The sequence below is a fragment of the Argentina silus genome (assembly GCF_951799395.1).
Source record: "Argentina silus genome assembly, chromosome: 13".
NCBI classification, from domain to species: domain Eukaryota; kingdom Metazoa; phylum Chordata; class Actinopteri; order Argentiniformes; family Argentinidae; genus Argentina; species Argentina silus.
Window position 1 is genome coordinate 9,345,851 of NC_139667.1, and position 26,369 is coordinate 9,372,219.

The 26,369-nt window shown below is 42.4% G+C and overlaps 1 protein-coding gene across 1 annotated transcript in view; it reads right to left on the reverse strand.

The window, feature by feature from the left end:
• kif6 (kinesin family member 6) overlaps window positions 1-26,369 on the reverse strand; it is a gene marked incomplete at its 5' end in the record, with an annotated part of 62,201 nt that overhangs the window by 18,457 nt on the left and 17,375 nt on the right. The window contains 6 exons of the mRNA XM_083682947.1: window positions 1,986-2,041; window positions 2,588-2,690; window positions 11,261-11,458; window positions 15,115-15,265; window positions 18,768-18,873; window positions 21,734-21,837. Of these exons, the coding sequence (XP_083539073.1) occupies window positions 1,986-2,041; window positions 2,588-2,690; window positions 11,261-11,458; window positions 15,115-15,265; window positions 18,768-18,873; window positions 21,734-21,837 (718 nt within the window). The remainder of the gene's footprint in view (window positions 1-1,985; window positions 2,042-2,587; window positions 2,691-11,260; window positions 11,459-15,114; window positions 15,266-18,767; window positions 18,874-21,733; window positions 21,838-26,369) is intronic.

Genomic DNA, 26,369 nt, shown 5'->3' on the forward strand with positions numbered 1-26,369 from the left:
GCAGGGCACTGTATGTCTCCAAGCTTTTTGGAACGTGTGCTTCTCCAGTGGGACTAGATTTCGTAGCTGTTGCAGTGGCCAAGAACAATACTGGTAGACCAGGATTCTTGGGGCACCCCTGTCTCCACAAGCTACCTCTCTTTTCCCCTCACAGACTCTCATGCTGGGTAGACCCATCAGACAAACCTTCAAGAGGTCCATTTCCACATTATGCTCGGATTGTTCATGCTGTACATTAACAATGAGGCACAGATAGTCTACAATTTCCTGTCACCCCTTACAAGGAAAGACACTGATTATGGCACAATGAAACTGCAAAGAAGGACGGCTTCTAGTGTTTACAAGAAGGATATAAAGTCAATAAGTCAATTTAATTGTCTCACTTGTAAATAGTAAATGCCATTTTGTTGCGGCACTACAGCTAGAACGCTCCTGAGCACCTCCATAATACCAACTGGCCCCTACTGTCAACATTTGATCAGTTAGCATTCCACAATGGTTAAATAAAAAGGAGTCACAGAATCACAGAGTCACTATTTGGTATGACTGGCGCTTCTGATGAACAGCTGTGTCAACACCTCATAAACGCCACAGTTGATGATATTGCAGAACTCCAGGGGTGCTAAGTGTACGCTGGCACTTCAGTGTGGGTGAAGGCTGAATGCCACCAAACAGAAGTGTGTGACTTTCAACACTGTCAATGCCAAGTAATGATGTGCAGCAAACTGCTTAATTTCATTGGTGTCTTATTTGAGCCACAAACAGTCAATGGAACTCAAGGATATATCTTATAATAGTACACATGCACACACAGATGCTACCCAGAGTAATAGTTGGGTGTATTACTGGAGTCTGATGAGATTTCATGGCAACCTTACCCCATTGGTTTTACCCCACACAGAAGAATGACATTAATTTGTCTAATATGGCATTGTTGCTACTGGGAGGCCTACAAGATACTAACTATCATTATGGCCCACATACAGCCATAAGTATAGCTAATTTGTGTTTAGCAATGTGGAGCTAAATGGGAGGCAATTACCATACAATGCCTTGACACTAGGGGAGAGTATGCTGCTGGAACAGCCACTGGGGCATTCCGTTTCTATCGGCTGTCTTCTCAGCCAGTCATCACTCCCTTCTCAGTGTTTTTAGTGTAGGCCATTTCATATAGTAAGCGAGTCAAAACAGCTAATTGCTTTTTTCTAAGACAACATGTTTTAGAACACATTTGTGACCTATACAGTTGCCATAATTCATCCTGGTCATGTGCCTCATAATTGTATACATTTGTATAAATAATTGACTGTGCTTGAATGGCACGATTAAAGCACAACAGAACAAGACAGTAATTTGGTGAACTCATGTCAAAGGCAACTTACAGTCACTTCATAGTTTAGCAGTCCTGTGAGCCTTTCTGTTAGCATTATGATGATCACGAACAATACAGATAACTAATCTAATGGACCAACCACTGCATTGAAGTGCTAACATTCAGTAGCATGGAGCCAGACCCTGGAACCCTGTATATGTTTCAACGTTTGGTGGTGTGAGGGACCATGCCAGGCCCCTTTCTGGCACACCAAGCCTACCTCAGGGACATTACACAGAGAACACAGGGGTGTGCTTATGGAGCGCTCATAAAACAGCCTCAACCAGGGCCAGTAAAATGGCAGAAGAGAGGGTGGTCATGGTCCTGAAAAGGTTCTGGAATGTGCTGAGTGACACTTGTGTGCTCTAGGGAGACAGGACCCCAGTGTATGTCCATTCATTAACGTTCTCCATGCAGGATCGACTGTTTGCACGGGGGAATTGAGGAACGTACATATAAACTGTAGGGCCCGAGCCAGAGAATGTTGTTTGCCATTAAGATAATTATGATGATGGTAATGATGACAATGAAATGCGGAGTTGTCTTCACAGCTTCAGAGCGCAAATTGATTTCCGGTACATAGTTTATAGCACTCTGCTAGAAGGTGACTTACTGACTCTACTTCTGGATCCGTTCACCCGCTCTCCGTACGATTTGGCCTCAGCAAACCTGCACAGAAAAGCACAAGCTAGTGGGCAACAAACAAACGCAACGACAGAACAAATTTCACTGAAATAATTAAACCTAGGAATACAGTTAAGCCAGCAAAGCCCTGTTTCTCTCTCGGTACATTTGGCCAGACTGGGTAAGGGAAAGGGCTGTGCTGTGAGGGTGTGTGCAAACGTGCGTCTGAGTGAGTGAGCGTGCACAGTGCCACAGTGCCACAGGTCTCCACCTTGCTACCCTTGGTATCCATTAACTGCACATTTTACAAGGCTCAACTGTGCATTGAAAAGGGGGCGGAGGGGGACATAATGCCGTGCAGTACAATGCCGTTAGAGTGGAACAGTATTCAGAGCCCCCTGACCTCCTCCTCGTTGTCTTTCATTCTTTTAGTGATGACAAGAAGCATGGCTGTCTCATATTGCTCTGTGACAAATTCTCTTCACATTCTCTTGTGAACATCAATTTAAGACCAAGGTAAACATCAATTGAAACAGAAACTAAACTGAATCCCAAGTTGCACAACCTGCAACGCCTTCAGTGCCCTCTGACCTCTGTTTGAGCAGGGCCTTGTTGTCCTCGATGGTCAGACGGTCCTCGTGATCCCTCCTGAAGATCTCAAAGGCCTCCTGCCTGCCCATAGACAGCTCAAGTCCTAAAAGGGGGGGGGGGGATACAGTCAGTCTGGTGGCAAGGCTAAAGGCCTGCTAATGCTAAGAATTGTACACAGTAATTGTATCATGTTCATGAGCCATATACGATAACCCCCCCCCGCGGAGAACTGCAGTGGCTGGTTCCAATAAGCATATTTCCTAATTGAAATTCATTTTAAACTTCATACTCCAACTGGCCAAAACAGACTGTTTTAGACTGTTTAATCATGTTTTGTAAGGAAAGACAGCAGTTAACAACTAAATAACCAAAAACTGTTGTTGGCAAGTCTAAGGTTTTGGATATGTTTAAAATAGTTTCTTTCTAATTTCTCAGTCCAATAACGGCTTCCTTGACTTGCAGTGACAACTCTTTAGTCTTCATGTTGACAAACACCAATAGCAGACTCCAAAGGCAAACGCAAAGCCTAGAATCAATACTAAATGTTGACAGCTCTCTTATGCCTACATAAATCATGTGAAGGAACACATCTAACCAGAAACCCCTGTCAAGCCAATTTTCCAATTTCCTGAAATAGGGGGACTACGTATAAAAAGGGTTGTAAATGAATAAATGGTGAAACCAATCTGAAAAAAGAAAACATTGAATTAAAGATGAGAATCTCTACTTTAACCTCATAGTAATTGTTGGAGTGTGTTGGAGTGTTGAAGTACAGATCTAAAAGAAGACAAAATGCTTCCTCTTTCCAATTCTTATGGAGGGCACTCTCTATATTTTAAATGTAGTTAATGGGAGATTTTTAATTAGTAAAAAATCCCATCTTTCAAGAATCCCTGAGCTACCAAGCAGAAAATACTTAAAAAAACAAAAAACAAAATACATTATCTGTGCTAATGCGGGTAGCTATGCTAATGTGCTACAGTAACTAGGTATAATACAACTGATGCTCGTGAAGATGAGCCGAGCATTCCAGACTGGTCTGCCCGATCTCCCCCCCCTTTTCCAACTCAGGCACCAAACTTTAGTCTGGCAACCAGATGGGTGCTATAAAGCCAAGTCCATATCCCTAACCTCCCACCTATCACTAATTATATATCCAAGGGATCATTACCCACTCTCTCACAGTTTAGAAGACACATAAACACAAATACAAACAGCCAAAAATGAACCTGGTCTGCATCACTGGGAGGGTGGAAACTGTTTTGGATATTGCCAAGGAAAATGAATGCCACAGGTGCATGGAGGATAGATAATGGGTTGGTGTTTATCAAACTTTCTAAATAAAACTATACACATATGTGCCGAATTCAACATTACATGTATTACAGATTACACCAAATGACAACAAAAAATAGTTTTTTTACTCTGATGAGAGGTAAGTTTATGGGATAATGAGCAACACAGCCTGGTTCCATCACATCAGATTGTTTGCTATTGGGTTTGTTTTTTCATGTGGAGATTCTGATCCCCTATATTTCTATCCAGTCTCAATCCCACTGAAACCCAAAATCCTTCATGTGCACTTTGTTCAGAAAATAAAGAGAGATTAGCCATTCCCTGTATATCTAAGACCATAGAAGGGGGCAGAGTATTTTGCTGCAGAGCACCCATCTCTGGAATAACCTTCCAATTTATGTTAGGGAGTCAGATTCAGTCTCAATTTGATTGGAGTAATTTTCTGTGGGCATGCCCTGCGCAAATGGTCAGGTCGGGGCTGGGTCAGCCTGGGTGGCTGGTGTTGGCCTCCCTGATGCAGGTGTAACACCGAGTTGGTACGGCTTGAGGAGGGTGGCAGCTGCGTGGGCCGATTTCAGGTCCTTCTTTCCTTTCAGTGGTGGGTGGGCTCTTGCTGTGTGGGGGTTTGGGTTGGCTGGGGCCTCTGCTGTAGGCCCTCCCCATGCCGTACGGGCAGGGATGGTCGCAATGTTGGCTCTGGGCGATTACGGGCTCTTGATGCTTCCCCCCCGATGTCCCTCTGGTGGGCCGGCCTGTGACGGAGTGGACCTGGTGTAAGCTGGCAATGTCCTCTAGATGTGCCGGGGGCCCCAGCCCACCTGCTTTAAGCAGATTCTCTCCTACTGTTTAATGTATCAGATTTTCAGTTTTCCACAGCCTCTAATCTTTATTCTTCTTTCTGCTTATCTGTCCGAGAGGCTGTGAGACCCTCAAAACTAGAATCCAGTTCCTGAAATCTTCCTGGCTCCCCCACCCTATATCATCCACCCTATATCCTGGTCCTTCCTTCCTTGCTTTCTTGAGGTCTACGGTTCGATGTAAATTCATATTGTCTTTGTAAAAACCACTATACAAATAAATGTGATGGATTGATTGACTACACAGTAATATGAATAATACAATATAAACAAAGATTCCTGTACTTGTCTGAGGAAGCTGAAACTAATTAGAGGAAATAGACAAGAGGCCTGAGTAAGATTTATTGTAAGGCATTTTGGAATTGTGTTTTTATTTTGTGAAAGTCCTGATTAAAAACAGGAAGCATCTCACAGACTGCTCTTGCAACAACCAATCTCAACAAATTTGTCTGAGGGCTACTAGAGGGAAACAGACCCTGTTGCCTCTCATAAACAGTACATTCCTGAAATATCTGTCCGAAAGTAAAATGACATCATCACACTATGTTGTACTAACATAACTTGTGGGGTAATGAGATCAGATAATGGTTTGGCCAAGTTTCCTAATTAATCTTTTCAATGCCTTTAAGTGATGACAAACCAGTTTCAAACAATAGGAATGTTATGCATGGAATCTTGAAGACCAACAGAATTCTTGCCCTAAAATTAAATTGGCTGGTTGTCCAAAACATTTTCAAAGATAAGTGAGAATCACGGATAAAAGATTATTGATGGGGAAATCCTTGAGCTTTACATGACCTATGAGTTTCAGGTGAGTAGAGTTTCTGCACAATGAATGACAAAAAATGAAAAAAAAAGTATCAGATGAAAATCAAACAATCTCCCCCTGGGTACTGAAGACCTCTGCGATAGGGAGACACAGACCCCCACAGATCGAGACACCCAGACTTCAACAGCCATCCAAGCCTGCATGTCTGTTGTTATCCCCTTCAGATGGGTTACATATCACCCTGTCAAAGAGCTTGATAGTTCCCTAGCCTGCTAAGACCATTATCTCCCCATTACATACGATCAGGATTTAAAGTAAAGATTAATGTGCATCCACTACATAATTCCACCATCTCTTATCTCATGACAGTTGCTGTAGGCAAGACCACAAATCACCATAATCCTGAAATATAACAGGGACACTCGGTCTCTCTTCTTCACGCTCTATAAAACCTACGTTCAAGACAATAAATAAAAGATATTACCAAAGTAAGCTAGGGTCAAGTATGACAAAACAGATTGAGGGTCTAGACTGCAATTCAGAGCATGGAAGGTCAGTTCCTTGAGTCCTGGTACTGTTTCACCATACTCTGAATGTTACAATGAATCATAACTCCACTGTGGAGGAGAATGGGGGTGGTACATCAGAGTTAGCAATGGGAGTTGGACTCACCAGCAACTCATCTGGCACTTTCTCATTATGGTCAGATATTCGCACCTAATTTAGCTTAATTTATCTAATGGGGACATGCAAGAACTACAACTACTATATTGCCCCCTTTTCTGAGGTGTTTCTGATGATAGCTGAGTCGAGGTGTCTGGCATGATGCATTGTGGGGAGAGTTGTGTAATCATGAGGTGAGAATTTAAGAGACGCAGATGGCCTCCTTCTGTATGGTAGGGCAGTGTCATGGTCTTCTGTATGGTAGGGCAGCGTCATGGTCTTCTGTATGGTAGGGCAGTGTCATGGTCTTCTGTATGGTAGGGCAGTGTCATGGTCTTCTGTATGGTAGGGCAGTGTCCAGCATTTCCATGGAAAGGTCACATGTACATTAAAGTTAATCCAAGAGGACCAGAGAGCAGCAAGTTCCCCCACCATAGTCTCACATAGCCATACCTCCACATTGTTCTCACACCTCCTAGATTAGCCCATCTGGCTTGGATTGAATTTGACAGAGCGATGGGAGAATGTGCTGAACCCTGCCCCCACATGCCCGTAGAATGGTTGCTTGTTGTTTTGTCATCGTTTCCGACAGGGTAGGACTAGTATGCATATTGTTGTTGCCTATGCTAGCGTGCAACATTGATGAAAATTTAAGAAAACCTGAAGGTAAAACTTAATTTTGTTTTTTTGGAGCTCCAGCCAAGCAAGGTATTTGATTGGTTTGACGTGTTGTGTCACTAATTTCAAAAGGTTTTCCACGCCTTTGTAGCTACTTTCTGCAAAAGATTTCCCAAGGTTTTCCGAACTAGGAAAGCCTGGTCTCAACAAGGTGAGGAGAAAGGGCTCAGATTAGGTTTAAATTGAAACATATTACCTTACAGCAACACACTGAACATGGTTGAAGTAAAGAAAGTGAACTTTTATTCGCTGAAATAATTTATAAAGAAAAGACAGATATAAATCACACTGAGTTTAATAATAAACCCAGTTTCCATTGAGGTGGAGCCCAGGGTTAAGGCAATAGAAACAAAAGCAGAGACTCCAACATTCCGATTAGTAGAGAAGGGAGCATGCGTTCTTCCTGCAGCTGCTCTATCTGTGTTCTTAAGTCCGTTCTTTTTTATTTTTTTTATGTTCTTAAGTCCTTTGATGACACAGACACAAAGCACTTCTGGGGAACATCAAGCCTATCCCACTGGCTCACGGCGCATGCTGTTGGAAGTCTGCACTGTGTAATGCATTGCAACACAGCAGAGACAATGGATGAATTTCTCATGAAGTATGAGACAATTGCAGGAACATTCCAGAGCTGACTTGTGACCTGGGAGTTGATGAAATGTGAGTTTGCATATTTATTTAACCTTTATTTATAAAGGGGAAACACACTATAATAATACTAATAATACTAATAATAATACTAATAATAATAATAATATATGCCATTTAGCTGACGCTTTTATCCAAAGCGACTTATATTGCAGTGAGCACATACATTTTTCAGTATATATGGTCCCAGCGGGAATAAAACCCACAACCTTTGCATTGTTATTGCCACAGAGGACCACACTGAGATCAAGGCCTCTTTTGCACTCTGTCCACAATATTTAGCATGTAGATCTGCTTCTGATGTTATCAGAGTTGTGTATCAGACTTACTTTCTTTGCTGATTGGACACTTTTAACCGAACCATCTCACAGTACATGGTTCACACAATTCAGTTTTCATTCAAATTAAAGGGATAGTTAACTTGCTGCGACATTCAGATGGTACACTCACTGAACACTATTAGGAGCACCTGTACACCTTCTCATGGTGGAGGTGGTGTAATGTTTTGGGGAATGTTTTCTTGGCACACTTTGGGCCCGTTAATACCAATCAATCATCGCTTGAATGCCACAGCCTATTTGAGTATTGTTACTGACCATGTGCATCCCATGCAAGTGGCTCCGGTCCCCCACCGAGTCTGTAACACCATTTGTAATAGATTTCAGAATATGGAACATGTCTTCTTGACATCAGATATAAATCAATGCACCATGATGATTCTACAGCAAACAGGCACTATATATTTGCTCGCATACCTGCTTGGGGCCTACATAAACAGGATCTGCAGTGTACGGCATAAACTCAGCAATGCTTATATCATGATCAGCAGAGGGCCTATTTTCCTTCAGGTAAACCATTTTCCATTCACTGACAGTGGTCCACAACATGTAAATATCTATCACTCAACATGAGAGGAAGCGTCTCTGAAAATGTAATTTGAAGGGGGAGAGCTGTTGCCTTTCGCGTGCCCTTGCCAAAAACAGCCAAGCATGTTTTTTTAGGTACTCCAAGTCCTACAACGAACCCAAAAAGATTCTGCTGTGTTCGCAACAAGACACATTCTTGTGCGTTTGACAGAATCGGTCTGTGTCCTCTCTTTTGGTTTTAAGTCAAATCAACAGCAGGATTCCCATTTCACGTGTCCTCAAATGCCTATGACAATAAAAAATGACTGCCCATTCACATTATTTGTCAACTGGAATGTTGTACTCTATGCACATTAGCTGCTATTTGTTATAGTTATGTATTTTAGGGTCACATTTCATATCTTAAAACCAATGGAACGTGCTGTGTCAACCAAAGCTTCATGCTGAGTGATGCTAAAATACATTTTAAAATGTGTTAATTTCTTCGCAATTTGTATGTGGTCTTTACATTGTCAGTGATTGGGCAGCCATAGAGTAAATATGATGTAATCCTATAGTCACAACGCTACAGTGTGTCTCTGTTGCGGATCATATTTTAGTCCAGACAAAGATCTACATGAGGCACCGGGCCTACATTAACCAAAAATGCAAATATTTGAGCAGATATCCCCTGATGTAAGTGAACAGCTGTATCCAATAGTCATTAACCTCCGTTCCTCCTTTCTTCCGTCCAAAGACAGTTCATTTGAACTTCAGGAAGAATGTGGTTCTTGAAGCCGTGGCGTGTGTGGTTCAAGAGCGAAGGATGCAGTAATGTGACAGGTCAACCAGATGGAGATGGATTCCACAGAGTTCATAATTCCCCACAGCAACGGGGAAAGCAATAAACAAGGGGCACGTGGGGAGAGGAGAGAGGGTAGTGAGGTCTCTAGCACTCCGCTGAGGTATCCCAGACGACCAGAGTTGTACGAGTTGGAGCGCAAACTGTTCAGAGAGACCGGTGTGAAGACGCTCACATAATTTATCAGTGTTGTATAAACCATCTCTTCAGGGCCGTCCGTCACTGCCCTGCCGACCTCCTCTCCTCGATGAGTGATTGATTCACTCCCTAACAAGTGCTGGACTGGGTTCAAACATTTAATAGGCTCTTCTTTCAGAACCCTGTTTGCAATTATTTCTTGTTGGTTCTATTACCGAGCCGGGCATTATTACCCAAAAATGTCGAGGAGGGCCCGATGGTGCTTTGGTTTTGTGGAGACAAGAACACAGGCTCAGTTTTGATGAGTCACTGGCTGGCACCCCTCACCCAGGGCTATGATCACTGTAATTATCGGGGCTTAGCTTTATCATCACGCTCAAGTCCCAGCTAAACCAAAATTAAGCGGGCAAAGCTAACGAGGGAGGATCTCTCCAGAGAAGATGCTCAATAGCTTGACTTTCTGAAAACCCTACATTTTTAATTCCTCCAGTTTTAGCTAAACCGTCTATAGGCAGTGCTGCAGTCCAACAAAAGCAACAGCCTTGGGTCCGTGCTAACTATTACTGGGTCTTCATTACAACCCTCCCAACCCACCTCATAATATCTCTATGGGAAGCCTGGGCTTTGTTGATGCGTGTCAAAACTGTGTGGAAACAGCCCCCTCTTGGCTCTTGGCTGAAACAGAACTGTATTGACACTGTAAATTGGAGACCACCCATGGGAGTGATCTGCAGGTTACTGGAACTAAGCAAAACAGGCTTCTGCTTAATTAGATCAAATTGGCGAGAAGCCAAAAGCCTAGTCTACAGTGAGGGCCTCTCAAGGTTTAAACTGAGCAAAGTATGTTAATTTGTAACGTGGGGAGATGACTCAGAGATGACGTTTCCTTTGAAAAGAAGACAGTGGATGGAACTCAGTGTTGCAAGGTTAATGGCGAACCAGGATTATAAAAATATTGTTCAATATAGCATCATGTAGCATCATGGATGAGGAGAAACTGAATGGAAATATGTTATGTTTTTTTGTTGTTTGTCATATACCAGGTTTGTTTGAAAAGTATCCACAGCCTTCATAATATACTGGACCCCAGACCTTTATACAACATATGACAGGTTCTGAACTCATCAGCTCTTAATAAGCAACAAAATTCAGCCACGTGAATCCATCCGTGCAAACGATGCTCCTGATAACGTAGTTTAAAAATAGTGCAGTGGTGGGACTTTTGCGTGGTTGAGTTTTCGCCATACAGTAATCCTGAAGCAGAGGATTTGTTATGCATTTGAAATCTCTCCAAAGACAACCCCGACAGAGAGTGAAAATCAGCGCGACCACAAGCAAAGAGTCCTGACATTCCGATTGGGAGAGATCACCCCTCCGCGCTGTGCCTCTCCCCTGATTTATTTCCTATTCATTGCCTCTCCTCCGGTTAATATACCGAGCATCCCGTTTAATAGAGTTCACGTCCCTGGAACTGTGAAACTTTTATTTGGTTTAATGGATCGTTATGATCATGAAAACCTCCTTTTATTATATAAGCAGATATTGGTGGGCTTACTGTAGCCACTGGGCTAGCCGGAAGGCTCTGGAGGCTAGAAATGGTGACAGCCAATCTGAGCCCTGTTATAGTTCAGTCTATGCCCCATTTAAACTTGTACTGACATTGTGTCATGAGGAGTATGGGTATTGGTCTGACTTAAATACAACTAAAATACAACTCAAACTTTGGTCTGACTTTAATTCAATTCTCTCTCACAATGCAACCCCCTGTGTGGTAAACATAATGCCACAGTGACAAGAAATGTGCTATTTTGATGACTTGACATAATGTACTATTGCTAGGAAATATGAAGAGCCACAACACTTTGTGAATGTGATTGACAACTGTGATATCGATATGGAGTGTGAGTTGCTGCGTACCCCTTTTCCTATGCAGGGTGTCTGATGTTCCTCGGTCCTCAACGACAGCCTCCATGCCCCCCTCCCCTGTCAGTGACGCTGCGGACAACCTCAAGGAACTCTGGGAAACCAGGGGGTGGCCGTTTGGGGTGTTGGCTAGTTGAGTGGCGATGTCCTGAGTCCTCCTCTTCTCCTTCTTCAGCATGCTTACAAGGATACCTGTGGTGCTTAGGTTAAGAGAAAATGGCCTTTTCGTTTTTGGCACACATAAACTGGGTTAAGCAAAGAATCCCTTTACCTTTACGACCCTTGCAACAACGGCTGTAAGTTGGTGCCCCTCTGTTAGGTTTCTCAGAGGGGTGTAGGAATGGAATAGTCATATTGCGTATAGTCAATGGGTGCCATAAAGTGCCAGCGATAGGACATCAAGGATCAACAATACAGTTCTATTCTATTCTTTCCTCAAAGTGAGTGGCATATAATGTTTTTAAACATCTTCACAGATAGCCATATTACATGGCACAATGGCATTCATAGTTAGGGAGGAGGCATTACTACAACATGTCTGTGAAGGACATTAAATCTGGAAGAAGATGATCTCTTAGCATAGGTTGGGATCGATTCCATTTTAATTCCATCAATTCAAGAAATGAATTGAAATTCCAATTCAAGAATAGAAAAATGAAAACAGAAACATTGACAGTAAAAGCCTTTCCCCCCAATTCCTTAATAGGAATTTCTCTTCACTTGAATTAAGGAATTGATTTCCGTGCAGGCCAGGATAATATCCAGCTCCCCTTGCAATAAATACTACAAAAAAGAGGAGCATTAATAATGACTTCCTTGGTCTGCCGAAGAAGCAGCATGACCATGCTCTAGGTTTTTAATATCAGACTGCTGATGTGTGCTCAATCTCTGACCTTACAGGCACAGTGAGATGTCATGGTCTGGTATGACTTGGTGGAGAGAAGAGGAGCCGTGGAGGCTGGGGAGACGAGCCAAAATTCCGGAGCATCTTCTACTGCTGTGGTGTGTGTGTGTGTGTGTGTGTGTGTGTGTGGTGCGTGTGTGTGTGTGTGTGTGTGCGTGCGTGCGTGCGTGCGTCAGACAGTAAGCACATAAAGTGAGTGCAAAAGAGTGAGTGCAAAAGAAGAAGAAAGTCCTCAAATCCAGTTCACAATCCTCTTCCAATACCATGTTTCATCTCACAATACAACACCTCAGTCCATTAGGGTAATTTACAGTAATGGTTTCCCTTCCACCACTGCTCTGCACTTCACACAGACATTCCTACAAAGCTCTCAAAGAATGGTTTCAAAGGACTGCCACTTAGATTGTATCACTGTGTAAACTGACGGATGAGGATCAAACATGAATTCACAAATCATTATTAAATCATCAATGTTGTCCTCGTCTGCTTGTTTTAGCTGCTTAATTGCAATAGTAAAGATAAAGATTTCAAATATTAAGAAATATTTCTGATATTATTTGTTTTGTCCCAGGTTTGTAACTGTAGTCTTCGAATAACCAGGGGAGATGTTGGTTAGAGTAAAGGGAGGGGTCTTCAGCCAACTAAGATGGGGTGTTTCTGGAATAGAAGGTAGCAGGAGCTAATCTTGCTAGCTTGTGCAAAGTGCAAATAATCAGTTGGAACAGAGTGAGTCAGCGGTGGCGTGTTTGAACCCCTGTTCTCAGTGCAGGAGGATCTTGTGTGTGTCTGTGTGTGTGTCTTCATTACAACTCCCAGGGAGGAGTTTCAATGGGGTGTGTGCTAACAGCACCAGGAGATGTTATTTATGAAAATGCTGACAAAGATAAGAGTAACCAAATGATTTAACGACTGGTAGTTTTCCTCGAAAGCACGGTACTGGTGTGCTATGCTGGTGTACGTCTGAACTGGTGTAGTACAGCATATTCACCACTATCCAGGTTTTTTTAAATTTATTATTTGATGACCAGAATCATAATTACAACACCTTAAGAAAATTTATCAGAACAAGACCAATAAATTGGTAATCTGGAACCTTCCTCCCAAACATGGAGTTCTCTACAGCCCATCATTGCAGTGGTGCACTTGCTAAGCATAAAGACTTGTACCACCAGGTTCAGGGACAGTTTCTACCCTCAAACTATGAGACTAATGAACAACTGAATCTCATGACCGTCTTATATATGCATTACTTCACCTCACTACACACCACACATTGCTGCTGCTGCCACTGTACACATTTTTATTTCTACCTGGTGCTCTACTGCTTCTGTGTCTTATTATATTAAAAGAAAATAGAAATATTATTCTATTGTCATACAGTCCACTGTATCCCAGTACATATGAACATATAAACTTGAACATAAATTCCACATCAAAATATGTTGAATGTTCCCAGTGGGATGTCACACTGCTTCTAAATTAATTTTTTCAAACATCCCTTGTTTTTCTTTTCTCCGTAGCCTCTATTATGTTGTTCCTTGTTTGAGGTAGATGTCATCTCACCAGTAGGGAGACTAAGTGTTCCCAGGCGACCCTGTGGTACAGTAAACAGGGGGTGGAGGAGGGGGGGAAATACCCAGACTCTGTGGGTTTGTTCCATGGGGAGGTCTCCCACAATTAACCATGCAGAGTTCTGGCGAAGCTAGCCTGGTGGCAGAGGAACCAATCCCTCAAGGCAGCAGTTTCGAGGGGGGCTGGGGCAGACACACTGTTGTAAAGACGGTGGAAGTACTGCTTATTAGCAAGCTGCTGCAGGGTTGTTAGGGTTAGGGTCTGTATCTGCATGGTTACTAAGGACATGGCTGGGTGTGAAGTCATCCCAGCAGGGTTGCTGGAAGATAATAAGATCCCTAAGACTGCTGATGCTGATGGGTGGACAGATACTGTAACTCTATCTGTACACACCAATAGGATGACTACTATGAGTTAATCTTATGAATGACAAATCTACATGGTCTAAAGGCTGACACTACAGTGCAATGCATCACAGCCCTACAATAATCATAAATATATCAATTGTTCAGTAATCAAATGGTTGGTCATAATCTATATATATATAATGAATCATGCATTAATTTCAGATTTATCTATAGCATATTAATTGACATACTGCAGATATAACAACAATTTATTTGTGTGCTTTGATCCCCAAACCCAATGACTTATCTTAGAAATAATGTACTTCTTTTGTATTGAAAGATAATCTCTTCCAAACATAAGAGGTATTGGCAAGGGGCTATATAATATAGAAAACCGATGTTTGGACATGTGTAACTAATTGCAAGTCATTTTGAAGGGGATTCTCTACAACGGGGAGAGGATTTCACATTACACACTTTGCTCCAAGACATACTATCATGATGAAATGCATGATAATCTCCTATTTATTTTGGATACCCATATTTGCTGCTAAATAAACAAGTAGACATCTCCATTTTCCATCTAATGTATTCCCATCTCATCACATATAGTCATGAGGGGAAGAAAGGGGGAATATTTCCAGAGGCAATTTGAAATATCATCCTAAGACAAGAACAATTATCATTAATGGCGGTAATTACAATCATTAGCAGTTCAAGAGATATTAAAACAACATTACACGTGTCAATTTGGGGTAAATTTGGAATTTGGATTACATAATTCACAATGTATGTGTTTGTGGAAATTGCTATCCAGTTGTCACAGTCATATACTGGCACACTTACTTTAGGTTAAATATCGTTTAGCCTCCACTACATCACTGGTAATAACTGTGGCATCAACATTGTACTTACATAGTATTTGGTTGATTCAAATCAATGATGATCTACGTAACACAGACACAGATAATAAAAAGAAATCGTGTTTACAAGATGTTGTTGCGGTCACAGTGCAGGAAGGATACTGATCTCATTATCCCGTTGTGTTAGCATTTCCCTCAGCTTGATAGGCTCTGCAGGCTGGGGGCTGTCATGTGGGTCTAACACTCCCACAGGTGGAAGAGGGCTGCGGTCACCACCCCTGTCCCGAACAGACAACCTCTCCTGCACCATTACCTGCAAAAGGGGGGAACGTGTAGAGAAGTAAACAGTACTGTAAGCAGCCCTGGGTCAAATCACCTACATTTGTCAAATACTTTCAAATGCTTTAGATTCAAATGATTGTTAAATCAAGCACACTGAGAGAGAGAGAGAAAGACAGACAGAGAGACAGGGCGTGCGCACGAGAGGGGAAAGAGAAAGATAAAATAGTCCCCTGATCACCAATATACCCTGTGGTTGACCAAAGTCATTCTATAATGTATTGCACACACATTGCCACAGAGAGACTACCCAGCCAGGGATAAAGTGTGCTCAGTCAAATACACTGAAAGGGAGTTAATCTGACCATGATTTAGTGTAAGGAGATGTGATTCATGTTTCCCTAGTGTTCCTTAGAGATGTTCCATGGATGGCGTAGGGTGTGTTTCTAGTATGGGGTGAAAAGTGTGGATCCAAAGCCCAGGAATGAGGGTGAGGTCAGGGACATAGAGCAGAGGCGTCACCTCCTGGTTTCATGTCAGCACACTAGATGACAAGGGAGGTGACGCTCAGGGTTAACACTTGAAGCCTTCATTACTAACCAAAGTATGTCTGGAGACCTCTATTTGTTGACGTGCTTTCAGTGTAATCATTAAATTAGATGAATACCACGCAAAACATAATGAACTGGTTGTGTTTAGTCAGGACTTAAGAATAATTAAGAATATAATATTTTGTATGTTAATATATTACATATTGAATAGAACATATCGACAGACATCATTGGTGTGACTGTACATACATAGCCTACTGTAATAAGATAAATAAACCCACTGTCAAATGTGCAAATATAACAAGTAAAACAGAACACAGTCCAAATCCTTCTGTCTCTATGCTCCACCATGCAAACCACATTCAAAACAAATATTTATGTTGTCTCCTAGCTTATAGCAAACAATTGAGTTAATCACAAAAGTGTTCAAAATGTCTGTAATCAGGGCGAATTTGTTCATCTCCCTGCACATAGATATCATGCTCTTATCAATCAGACACACCTACCTGTAGGCTACTGTAGCCTACATGCACACATGGTGGTTTTAATAGACTTAGATCAATTGGCTTGAATAAAACAAATGTAATAAGCCTACTCTTTGAAATACAGGTGTGATGAAGGGTATGTGTCTGTTTTTCGCAGGCTTGGTGCGTGTTGCTCTGGCTTCTATTTACATGTAATTGCTTTGATCATGTAAATAATTGCTATTGTTTTTCTGCCTGTGTGCACAAGTCATTATGGTGAAATTGGTAAGCCATTCATAACTGTAAGGTCAGTTTCAATTCACCATGATAAACACCAAGCTACGGTGAGGGAGCACAAATGGACTATTCACACCATTTTGGAGCAGGTGTTAATCGCGCCTCAGGACGTGAAATGTGAGATGATTTTTTTCTGAGTGAAAGAACACTATTACGTTTTGAACACTATTATGTTAAAAACAGACATTTACGAAAAGTCACGAAAAGAGGAGGGCATGGGTTTCACAATGGCAGAGTTATTACATATTGAATAGAACATATAGTGTCACATCCCGCCCATGTACGTCCGTTTGTATGACCAATGTTAAACAGAAACATGTAGAAGAGAAGGCACAGGCATGGGCTGTATCTACCTTTCCATGTCTCCCTCTCTTTATTACCAGGGATTCGAAGGGGAAAGTCAAAGCCCTGGGGTAGTGGAAACTCCATTCAATCAACGTTGCATTTCATATCGCTGGTCACTGGTCACAAAGGGAAATAAGACGAGGTGACGAATCCTTTTAAGAGTACTGAAACACAACCACGGAGGAAGAGATGGCTGTAGATATTGGCTTTATATTATTCTCCCCTTCTTAGCGAAGAAAGACAGAGAAGAGTGGAGTGGAGGTAAACAAATTCAAACCAGTTATCAAAATTCCTCCTGAATCGCCAAGTGTGACTGGGGAGATGCACAGAGGAATGTAAACGCAAGAGGAGACAGAGTTTGGAGAGAAACCGGAGGGATAAGCAGATACTCAAGTGGGATTTGGAAGGACTTCTGTTGTCAGCTCCAACCAGAATGGGCCCAAGCATGGAGCTGACACGGTGAACTGAAAATAACCCACATTTTCATCTGAGGGAGGAGTGGTGACACATGTAGTACCATCAATTTCCAAAACCATGGACACTAGCAAAATAGAAATGCCGTGGCCAAACACATTGTGACCAGAATGTTATGATAAACATATCATTTAAGGAACTACATGTGGTCAAAACTAGTGTTTTCCCAAGTTGTGGTATGACTACCACAGGAGAACCTCTGAATTCTAAGAAGTACATACGAAAGACAATGTGTAATAGCATACTTCTCTTTTGCAGTATTAAGCCAAATTTGTAATGAAATTCTCACTGAAAGCCCTAGTGTATACCTTCATCATTTACATACATTTAAATGACAGACAACAATATGAATGTACAGTCATTGCTGCGTGGACTATCCTTGTAAAGCCAGACAGTGTTCTTCCAACAGTGGGCCTCCAGCTGTAGAGTCTGGGGTCGAGATGATGTCTAGACTGACACATTTTTGTCAGATGAGTGCATTAGTTAGGCCCATTAGTGGTAGTCAGACAAAAATGCTTGGGAACAAGTGGTCTAAATCAACATGTCTCAAGTCATCTGGTGACTAACTTCAATGTGCTGCTCAAACCACAACAGGTCAACATTCAACATCTCCCTTCTAATTGGTTGAGAAAACAAGCTGGATAAACTTTGAAGGTCCAGCCAACCCATGAAGAAACCTTGGGAAAATCTTGCGGGACCTTCTTAATTAAAAGGCAAATCCGACTGAATAAGATGTTGTCTGATTGTTCACCAGTGGAACCTCTGTAGAAATTCCCATTCAATCAATATTGCAAAATGAAGATGGCATCTGAGAATGAGCACCATATCATCCACTTCTAGATCTTGAGGAATGCGCTCCAAGTGGTTAAGTCAGATTAAACGGAAATCTTCCTCGACTGAACACTGCTCAAAAGCACTGAGAACTGGCCAAATGTGGACGATCAATGGGCAAGCAGTGATGCACATGCACTCCATGAGAGCTGTCAGAGGGGGGAAGAATGTGCAAAGTGCATCCTGGTCTGAGTGGTCAGACACAGGAGAGCCAAGTGTACAATGGAACTGGACAGCTGAGGCTTGCTGAGTCCACATCCAAAACAAGGTAGTCAAATGCATTGCACTTTCTGGTAACACTTTATATGAGGCACACACGTATAACACATTATAACAGTTATGTCTGTTTATAAGAAAAAAAAGGAAAATTAAGACTACAGTTGTGTATCCCTGCCTTGGAGCTATGGTTACTGTGGTCAGTCTTCTCTGTAAGGGGTTGTCATGCTTATAAGATAATGACGGGTATATAGACTGACACATGATGACAGTGTTTGTGTGGTAGGTAGAGGAGAGGAGAGAGAGAAATAGACAGATAAAGAGAGTGAGAGAGAGAAAAGGGGACAGTTTATGGTACCTTCAGCAGAGAGAAACAGTAATGTATTTTTCTCATGTCAGGTCCCAATGCCATTGTAACCTCAACATCAGGGTCATCCAGGAAGACCTTGACCACCTCCTCCAACCTGAACAAAGACAAACACTGATGTTAGCATGTGCACACACACACACACGTTTTTTTAAGACTTCAACAGTGAAATAGTTCAAATCTATATTTGAGCTCAACTTCTGTTTAAAGGTCAAGTCCAATCAAAGAGAACTATTTACTTAAAATGTGCAACAATTCCACTGGGCTAGCCTGTTGATAAACTATCGCTAGATGATAGTCCAAACATACGCTCCTCAAGCTCTAGAAGCAGCCACTAGAAAAGAGGAGGGGCAAGCGTATCCCATGTATATACGGCAACATGCAGTCCCATTTTCCGCTAAAACATCACTAACATGCTAAGTTTACATAAGGAAGGACGTAAAACAAACTGTGTGCTCTTATTTCAAGGCCCTGCAAGTCATCAAGTTTTTCAAATGTAAAGCTGGGTTTCAAAATTTCCCTCAATGCCATTTCCAATATTTATGTAGCAAAGAATCATGTTCTTTAAAACTTAGGCTTGAATTCAGTCAATTGCAGATAGTAGCTCTCCCAACTGTGCTTTCTGAAGTGTGCTTGATTATCTCTGCAGCTTGTCTTTGGTGGGGAGAATAAACACCGGAGAAGATACCCAGCGCCTGGTGGGGTCAATGAGTCGCAGACGTACATTTACATTTATGGCATTTAGCAGACGCCTTTATCCAAAGCGACTTAAAAAAAACAAATAGACTTCAGGCAGTTATTGCATGCAAAGGGATTGTCGACCAAATACTAAACATGAGTGCTTAATTTGGACGTATCATATGAATCTGTCCTATTTTTTTTGGTGCTCTGAAATAGGGGGACTATGTATAAAACGTGTTGTAACTTCTCAACAACAAAAATAAAATAAAATAATAGTTGACAATCTCTACTTTAACCTCATAGCAGTTATTTAGATTTGATTTAGAATCCAAACTTTTGGAGTATTAAGACAAAAGAAGAAAAAAAATGCTTCACTGTCCCAATACTTACATAGGTACATACTGTATGCAGAATACTAAGCAGCCAAACAGATTGCCCCACCACTTGACAGATACATGTTTGGAAATGTGACAACAAATAAGCCATGATAAGCATGATGGTCTGTATAGTCATGGCAGACATCATTAAAATCCTCCTGCTTGAGTTTGACCACAGAGTGGGGAACCAGGCATAATCAGCCAAGGAGGGGAAATAATAAAACGCTGGATCGAGGGGGCCGGGAAAGGTAAAGAGATCAGTTAAAGAGGGGAGCTGTGCCACATGTTTAAAAAAAGCCCAGGACCTGAACTTAGGCCCTGATCAGGTCTCCAAGTTTCAATCTGAATGCAAGGGTTAAGATCAGAAAATCAAGAGGTCTTTAAATAGTCCCTTGAGGAACCCCTAAGGTCGAAATAGGCACATCAACGTGGCTTCAACCTCTTGGCATCTTTCAGCCTACGCTATGTGGAGGCATTACTACACAGTCCCAAATAAAACAGTTGAGAAGATGGATGTTCTACTGTGTGCTAAAACTGGCTAAAGCAAACAATTTAGCCTCTAAATACGAAATCGCTATTTTTTTCCCTCTGTCTTTCTCTCCGTCATGTGCTGTAAACAATTTGGAAGGATGACATGAGCCAGCGCAGCACTACTCCCTTCCTCACTGTCCTGAAATGACTGCGTCACTGAGGTCTACTGCTGCTCAGATCATTACAGACACACAACCAACGCTCCTCCGGCCAAGCAACGCCCACTGCGTCCTCCAGAACTTTCTAAACTTATACAGAACTTTCAGAGCTTTTTTCTCCTGGCCTTGTCTGTCATCATGTGTGATAATATCATTGATTTTGTATGGTCAGGATAACAATATATCACATACACGTTAAACGTTAAACTTAAAAACTGACCTGTAAAAGCAGGGCCCAGCCATGACAAAACTGGCATTTCAGTCAAGGTTTTCTCAGTGGATTGTGCATGTCTAGCCCCTACTCTTGCAAAGCTTTTGTGCCATGCTGGATTTTGCCCCTAATTCAATATGGCGGCCATAATACCACTGAATGGAGGTTTAGTCACCTACAAATGTAAAAAGAAATTTGCACCTACAAATGCAAAGGATTGTCGACCAAATACTAAACAGTTCATTTGGGCATCTGATTAATCTGTCCCATCTCTTCTGGGTACCCTGAAACAGAGGGACTATGCATACAAACTGTTGTAATTTCTGAATAGTGAAACCAATGTGTACACAAATACCATCAAGTAAAAGGTGAGAATCTCTAGTATAACCTCATAGTAGTTGTTTGATTTCAAATACAATCTTTTGGAGTGTAGAGCTTCACTGTCCGATTACTTACTTACAAGACTTATGATGGTCAGGGAAATCTACACGGTGTGACCTCGGCAGCTAATATCCACGCAATTATGGAGTTACCTCTCCCGTCCACTAGAAGGAAAGTCATAGGATTCTTGGGTATGTGTGGATTCTATTGCAGATTTGCTGCTCCCGCCCAGTGGGTGTTCAGGTGGAGCCTGGTGTTGCAGGCTCCACCTGAACTAATATTATAGTGGGGGCCTTGTCAGGGCCTGAGGGGTCATTGAGTAAAGGGGGTTGGCAAGAGCTTTGGCTGGCCCTTACAAGAGTATTGGGACTTAAATCCACCACGTGCTAAGTGACTCCATCTCCTCCTTAGTTACATACACCATACAGTTCCACTCTCACGTCTATGCCACACTGGGGGAAGAGTTACCGAGCTAATGGCTAGCCTAGATAGACCTTAGACTGAGCCAGACAGGTAGGCTTGGGGAATAGTTTATAATGAAATATAGCATTCAGTGGCTTGCTTTCTCTATAAACAGTCATGTATTTGAATGATTGGATAATATGAATGCAGGCATACTTATGAATCTCTTCTTGAGTAAGCTCGTCCTCTCTCTGCTCTCCTGTCACCATAAAGAGTTCTTCTTTCAGGGACTGGATCTCTCTTTTTAGACGCACAATCAGCTAGAGGAAAACACAAATACACACATACACTGTGATAAGCAGGAGAACACACACAAAGAGACACAGTCATAGACTATCATTGACTTGCTTGCACACACACACACACACACACACACACACACACACACACACACACACACACACACACAGCAGGAGATATCACATTCAACCACCGAAAATATATGATCATTATGAAGGAAAGAACACACACATAGGCCAATGCCAATGCCAATTGATGACAGAATCACCCCAAAAATGGACCTTGTGGCGACGTGGTTTTAAGGACAGTCTACTCTAACCAGTTCCAGACAACTGGATGCTCCAACGAGAAAACACAGGAAGCTCTGATACCGCATCAAAACATTAAGTAGCATTAACCAACTATGAAGGAAAAAAAGAACACATAAAGTCTCCTGCTCCTGTCCACACGTGTTTGGTTTAACCACTGGCTGGACTCTGTTACTGTAAATATAGAAAGGTCAAATCTCTCACCATGCCAAGACATCTCTTACCAGATGATAGAGGACACTTAGCAAATAAAAAAAAAAGAGTAATAAAATAGGGAAAATAAAACATACTAAAAAAGAACAGTATACAAAAAGTTGAAGCAGGATTTCACCTTTATGTTTTCTAAAACATTTTGAAATTAAATAAATTCAACTACGACACACCATTTCTTAACATAGCTTTTCTGTTAGACAGTCCACTATGTGCTTTGCAACTAGTGGGTACCACAAGTTTAAACAGGGCCCAAAGTGGAATGTCTAAAAGCCTGGCAGCATATATGGATTTGGACATTATCATCAGAAGTACAGTGTCTTCAGAAAGTGTTCAGACCCCTTCACTTTTTCCACATGTTGTTGTGTTATACTACACTAAAGTGACAGGCAAGGAGTGGTGGAGAGGATCGTGTTGGCCTTGAGGTCTGTGGACAGAGAGAGTCGAATGATGAGGAAAGAGTGGACAGGATGGTGGAGTAGGGTGGAGGAGGCTGCATCAGTGGATAGAAGGGAGAAGGATTCAACAGAGGGTAGGGAGGATCAAGACAGAGGAAGAGAGAGTGGTGAGGAAGAGGGTGCGACTAGAGGACACAGTGTGGGTAGAGACTGACTGGGAGGGGGTGGATTTGAGGGGAAGGGAGAAGGATACAAAATGATGATCAGAAACTGGAAGAGGGGTAGCAGTAAAGTTGGAGGTATGGGAGGATCTGGTGAAGACAAGGTTGAGCTGATTGCCCGCCTTATGAGTCGGAGGAGAGTGGGACAGGTTAAGGCCGAAGGTGGAGAGAAGGTCAAGTACTCCAGACGAGTGAAGCTTCTCTGACTGGATGTTGAAGTCACCCAGTAGTGAGAGTAGTGTACCGTCCTCAGGGAAGAAGCTGAGAAGGACATCCATCTCATCTACGAAGTGGTCAAGCTGACTTTGTGGACAATAGATAACGACAATGTGAATGCAAGGGTATAACTATGTTGGAAAAGAAGAAGAACAATGACCACTCATACCCATTTTATTTCTACAGTTCCTCTATGTGCTTCTATCAGTCCTGCACAGTAGAACAATAAAAGAGATTAGATTCTAAAGCCTCTGGGCCGTCTGGGGTCAGAGGTTGAGGGGGAACCGGCTAGACATGTCTATCCACTTTTGAAGCTCAGCATCAGTATCCAGGCAGCACAATCTCCAGCGGTTCCCCATAGCTTGAACCTGACACACTTTGGTTAAATGTTGGTGTGTGTGTGAGACTGTTGCCAAAATTATCCGCAATATTTCAAATCGAGAGGATGGGACATTGTCCATCATTAATCATTTCAGAAGGCACTCGTCTGTCTCCCGCCCGTCCCCTTCCTAGACTCCCCCTAATAACACACTGACACACTGGAAGACTCCCAACTATTCCAGCAGCAAATAAAAAGGAAAGCAACAACTATGTGCCAGTATCACAACTAGGACAGGGGTCACTGAATGTCAAGCAAAGGCCTGGAAGGTGACCTTAACAAAGCAGTGCTACTTCTTGCAAATCGAGTACCTCCACCCAATTCCAGAGGTCTATGTAAAAACAAAAATTCATCATGTAGTGAAAATTAGGGTTCACAAAGGTAACTGAATTCAATACCTGCATCATGATCAAACCTCTAAGAAATCACCACAAAGCTGAGTATGACAAGTTTGCAAATGCTACCAACAAGAAGGATAGCACACAGCCAACTTTGCAACTACGCTGGAGCAGAGGGAGAAAATGTCAAGACACAACCCGAAGGCAATGAAAGTACTTGTATCGGTACTCTGTATCGGCAAGTACACAAACTGAGTACCCAGTACTTTAACTCGGTCAGAAAAAAAATGTGTATCGGTGCATCCCTTGTTTCAGCCCTAGTTCCATAATTAACCATTTTTCACCAAAGGCCGGTCCACACTCTCTTTTTACCCATTACACCCATCTGAAGCCGCTCCCAACATATTTTTACCCTTCACACAAGTCGGCTCATGTAATATTCCCAGCTGCGTCCTCAAAGCCTGACCAGTGGTCACTGGTCACTGAGAATGGTTTTCTTCTATTTCGAACTGTGAACCCACACTGGTACCAAAAGGCCACAACTGTCTCCAATAGGCCCAGAATAAAATCTGGGCAAGGCCATGTGACATATGATGTCAGCACCTACCATACATATTGTAAGGTCAGAGCGGTGCAGCATACAGTGCCCGCCATAAATCTTGGAAAGAGGAAGCATTTTGGCTACTTTTAGCTCTAACAGTTTGGATTTGAAATCAAACAATTACTGTGAGGTTAAAGTACAGTTTCTCAGCTTTAATTCAATGTTTTCTTTCTACGTCACCCTATTTCAAGGCACCAAAGGTATTGGAAAATTGGCTTGACAGGTGTTGCTGCTTAGTCAGGTGTGTTAGAAAGATAGCCAAAGCCTTAGCCATACCAAAATCAACAGTTCGTAACATCATTAAAAAAGAAAGAAAGCACTGGTGAGCTCAGCAATTGCAAATAGGCTGGTAGGCCAAGGAAGACTTAATCCTAAGAAAAAATCCAAAACAACTGTGTGTTTACCATCCGAGGAATACGGCACCAGCCGAACTACAGAGGTTTCACTGCAAGGTGCAAACCACTAGTTAGCTTTAAAAATGATGGTCAGGTTACAGTTTGCTAAAAAAGTACCTAAAAAGCCTGCAGAGGTATGGAAAACGGTATTGTGGACAGATAAGACGAATAATATCATGTACCAGAGTGATTGCAAGAGAAAGTTTGGAGATAAAAGGATCAAAGATTTACAGCATGCCACCTCATCTGTGAAACATGGCAGAGAGGGTGCTATAGTTTGGGCATGTATAGATGCCACAAGAACTGGCTAAGTTGTCTTCATTGATGATGTTACTGCTGACAGCAGCAGCAGAAGTGTACAGAAACATCTTGGTCTGCTCGAGTACAAGCAAACGCCTCCAAATGTATTGGATGGCGCTTCATCATACAGTAAGACAATGACCCCAAACATACTGCCATAGCAACTAGGGAGTTTTTCAGGGCCAAAAAGCGGAACGTTATTCACAGGCAAAGTCAATCTTCTGCATTATGAAACGACACCAGCCTAGGGTGAGGTGTCCTGCACTCTACTGTAATGAGCACTACTGTAGCTCGCTTTTTTTCCCAAGGCCTTTACCATGTGAGCTTCCCTGATGAGACAGAAGCCCGCAGGAATTTTCACACCCACTTCCCAAACATGTCTCTCAGGCTTCTGTTTGACTACTCAGGGATGTCTGGTCAGAGATGGGGGGTGAAGGGAGAGGCTGAGGGGGCTGTGAGGGTCCTCTCTGCCCATCGCTTAACCGAAGGCAGACAAGATAAGAGACAATGTATTGACTCTTTGGGGGGAAAGGTCTTGGGGTGCACTTCTGCTTTAGAGAAATACATTACTCATTCACATAATACTTTACACTGCCAATACCCATCACACAAAGGTACATCAAAATAGTGTCAGGAATGGTCTTGACTGCTCTGCTTCCTCCACCTTCTAAAGCTCATCCACCACCAAATGTGTGTCCTCTTACCTAAAAAGGACTATTTTGTTTTGAATTCTGATTCCTAAGACAAGTCTGTATTGACAAGGTTTTAAGAGTGTGGCAGAAATGGACAGCAGGATTGTGCATAAAACAGATCTGTCATCCATCAATCTAAGGAGGGCCCGGCTGGCTTCAAGTCTGTCTACACAGACTGTGTCCGCCAAAATGGGAGCATGAAATGTCACTCCAAACCAATATGAATGACATCATTCTAATAATCTGCAGTTGCACCAAAAAGAGAGATAGAGAAAATGAGAGAGAGAGAGGCCACTTGTCCAGGAGATGGGTACAGCAGTGACTCTATTCCCCAGCGCTGTACTGTATGTGCCTGGACCCAAATTGAACCAGCCAGACACCGGCTCAATTAACAACCAGCCGCAGACTCTCTTAAAAATACCTCTGCAGGGTTTGGAAATGGCCAGCCAAGCCCCATAGTAATACACTACCATACCCTCGCAAAAGTAAGGAAG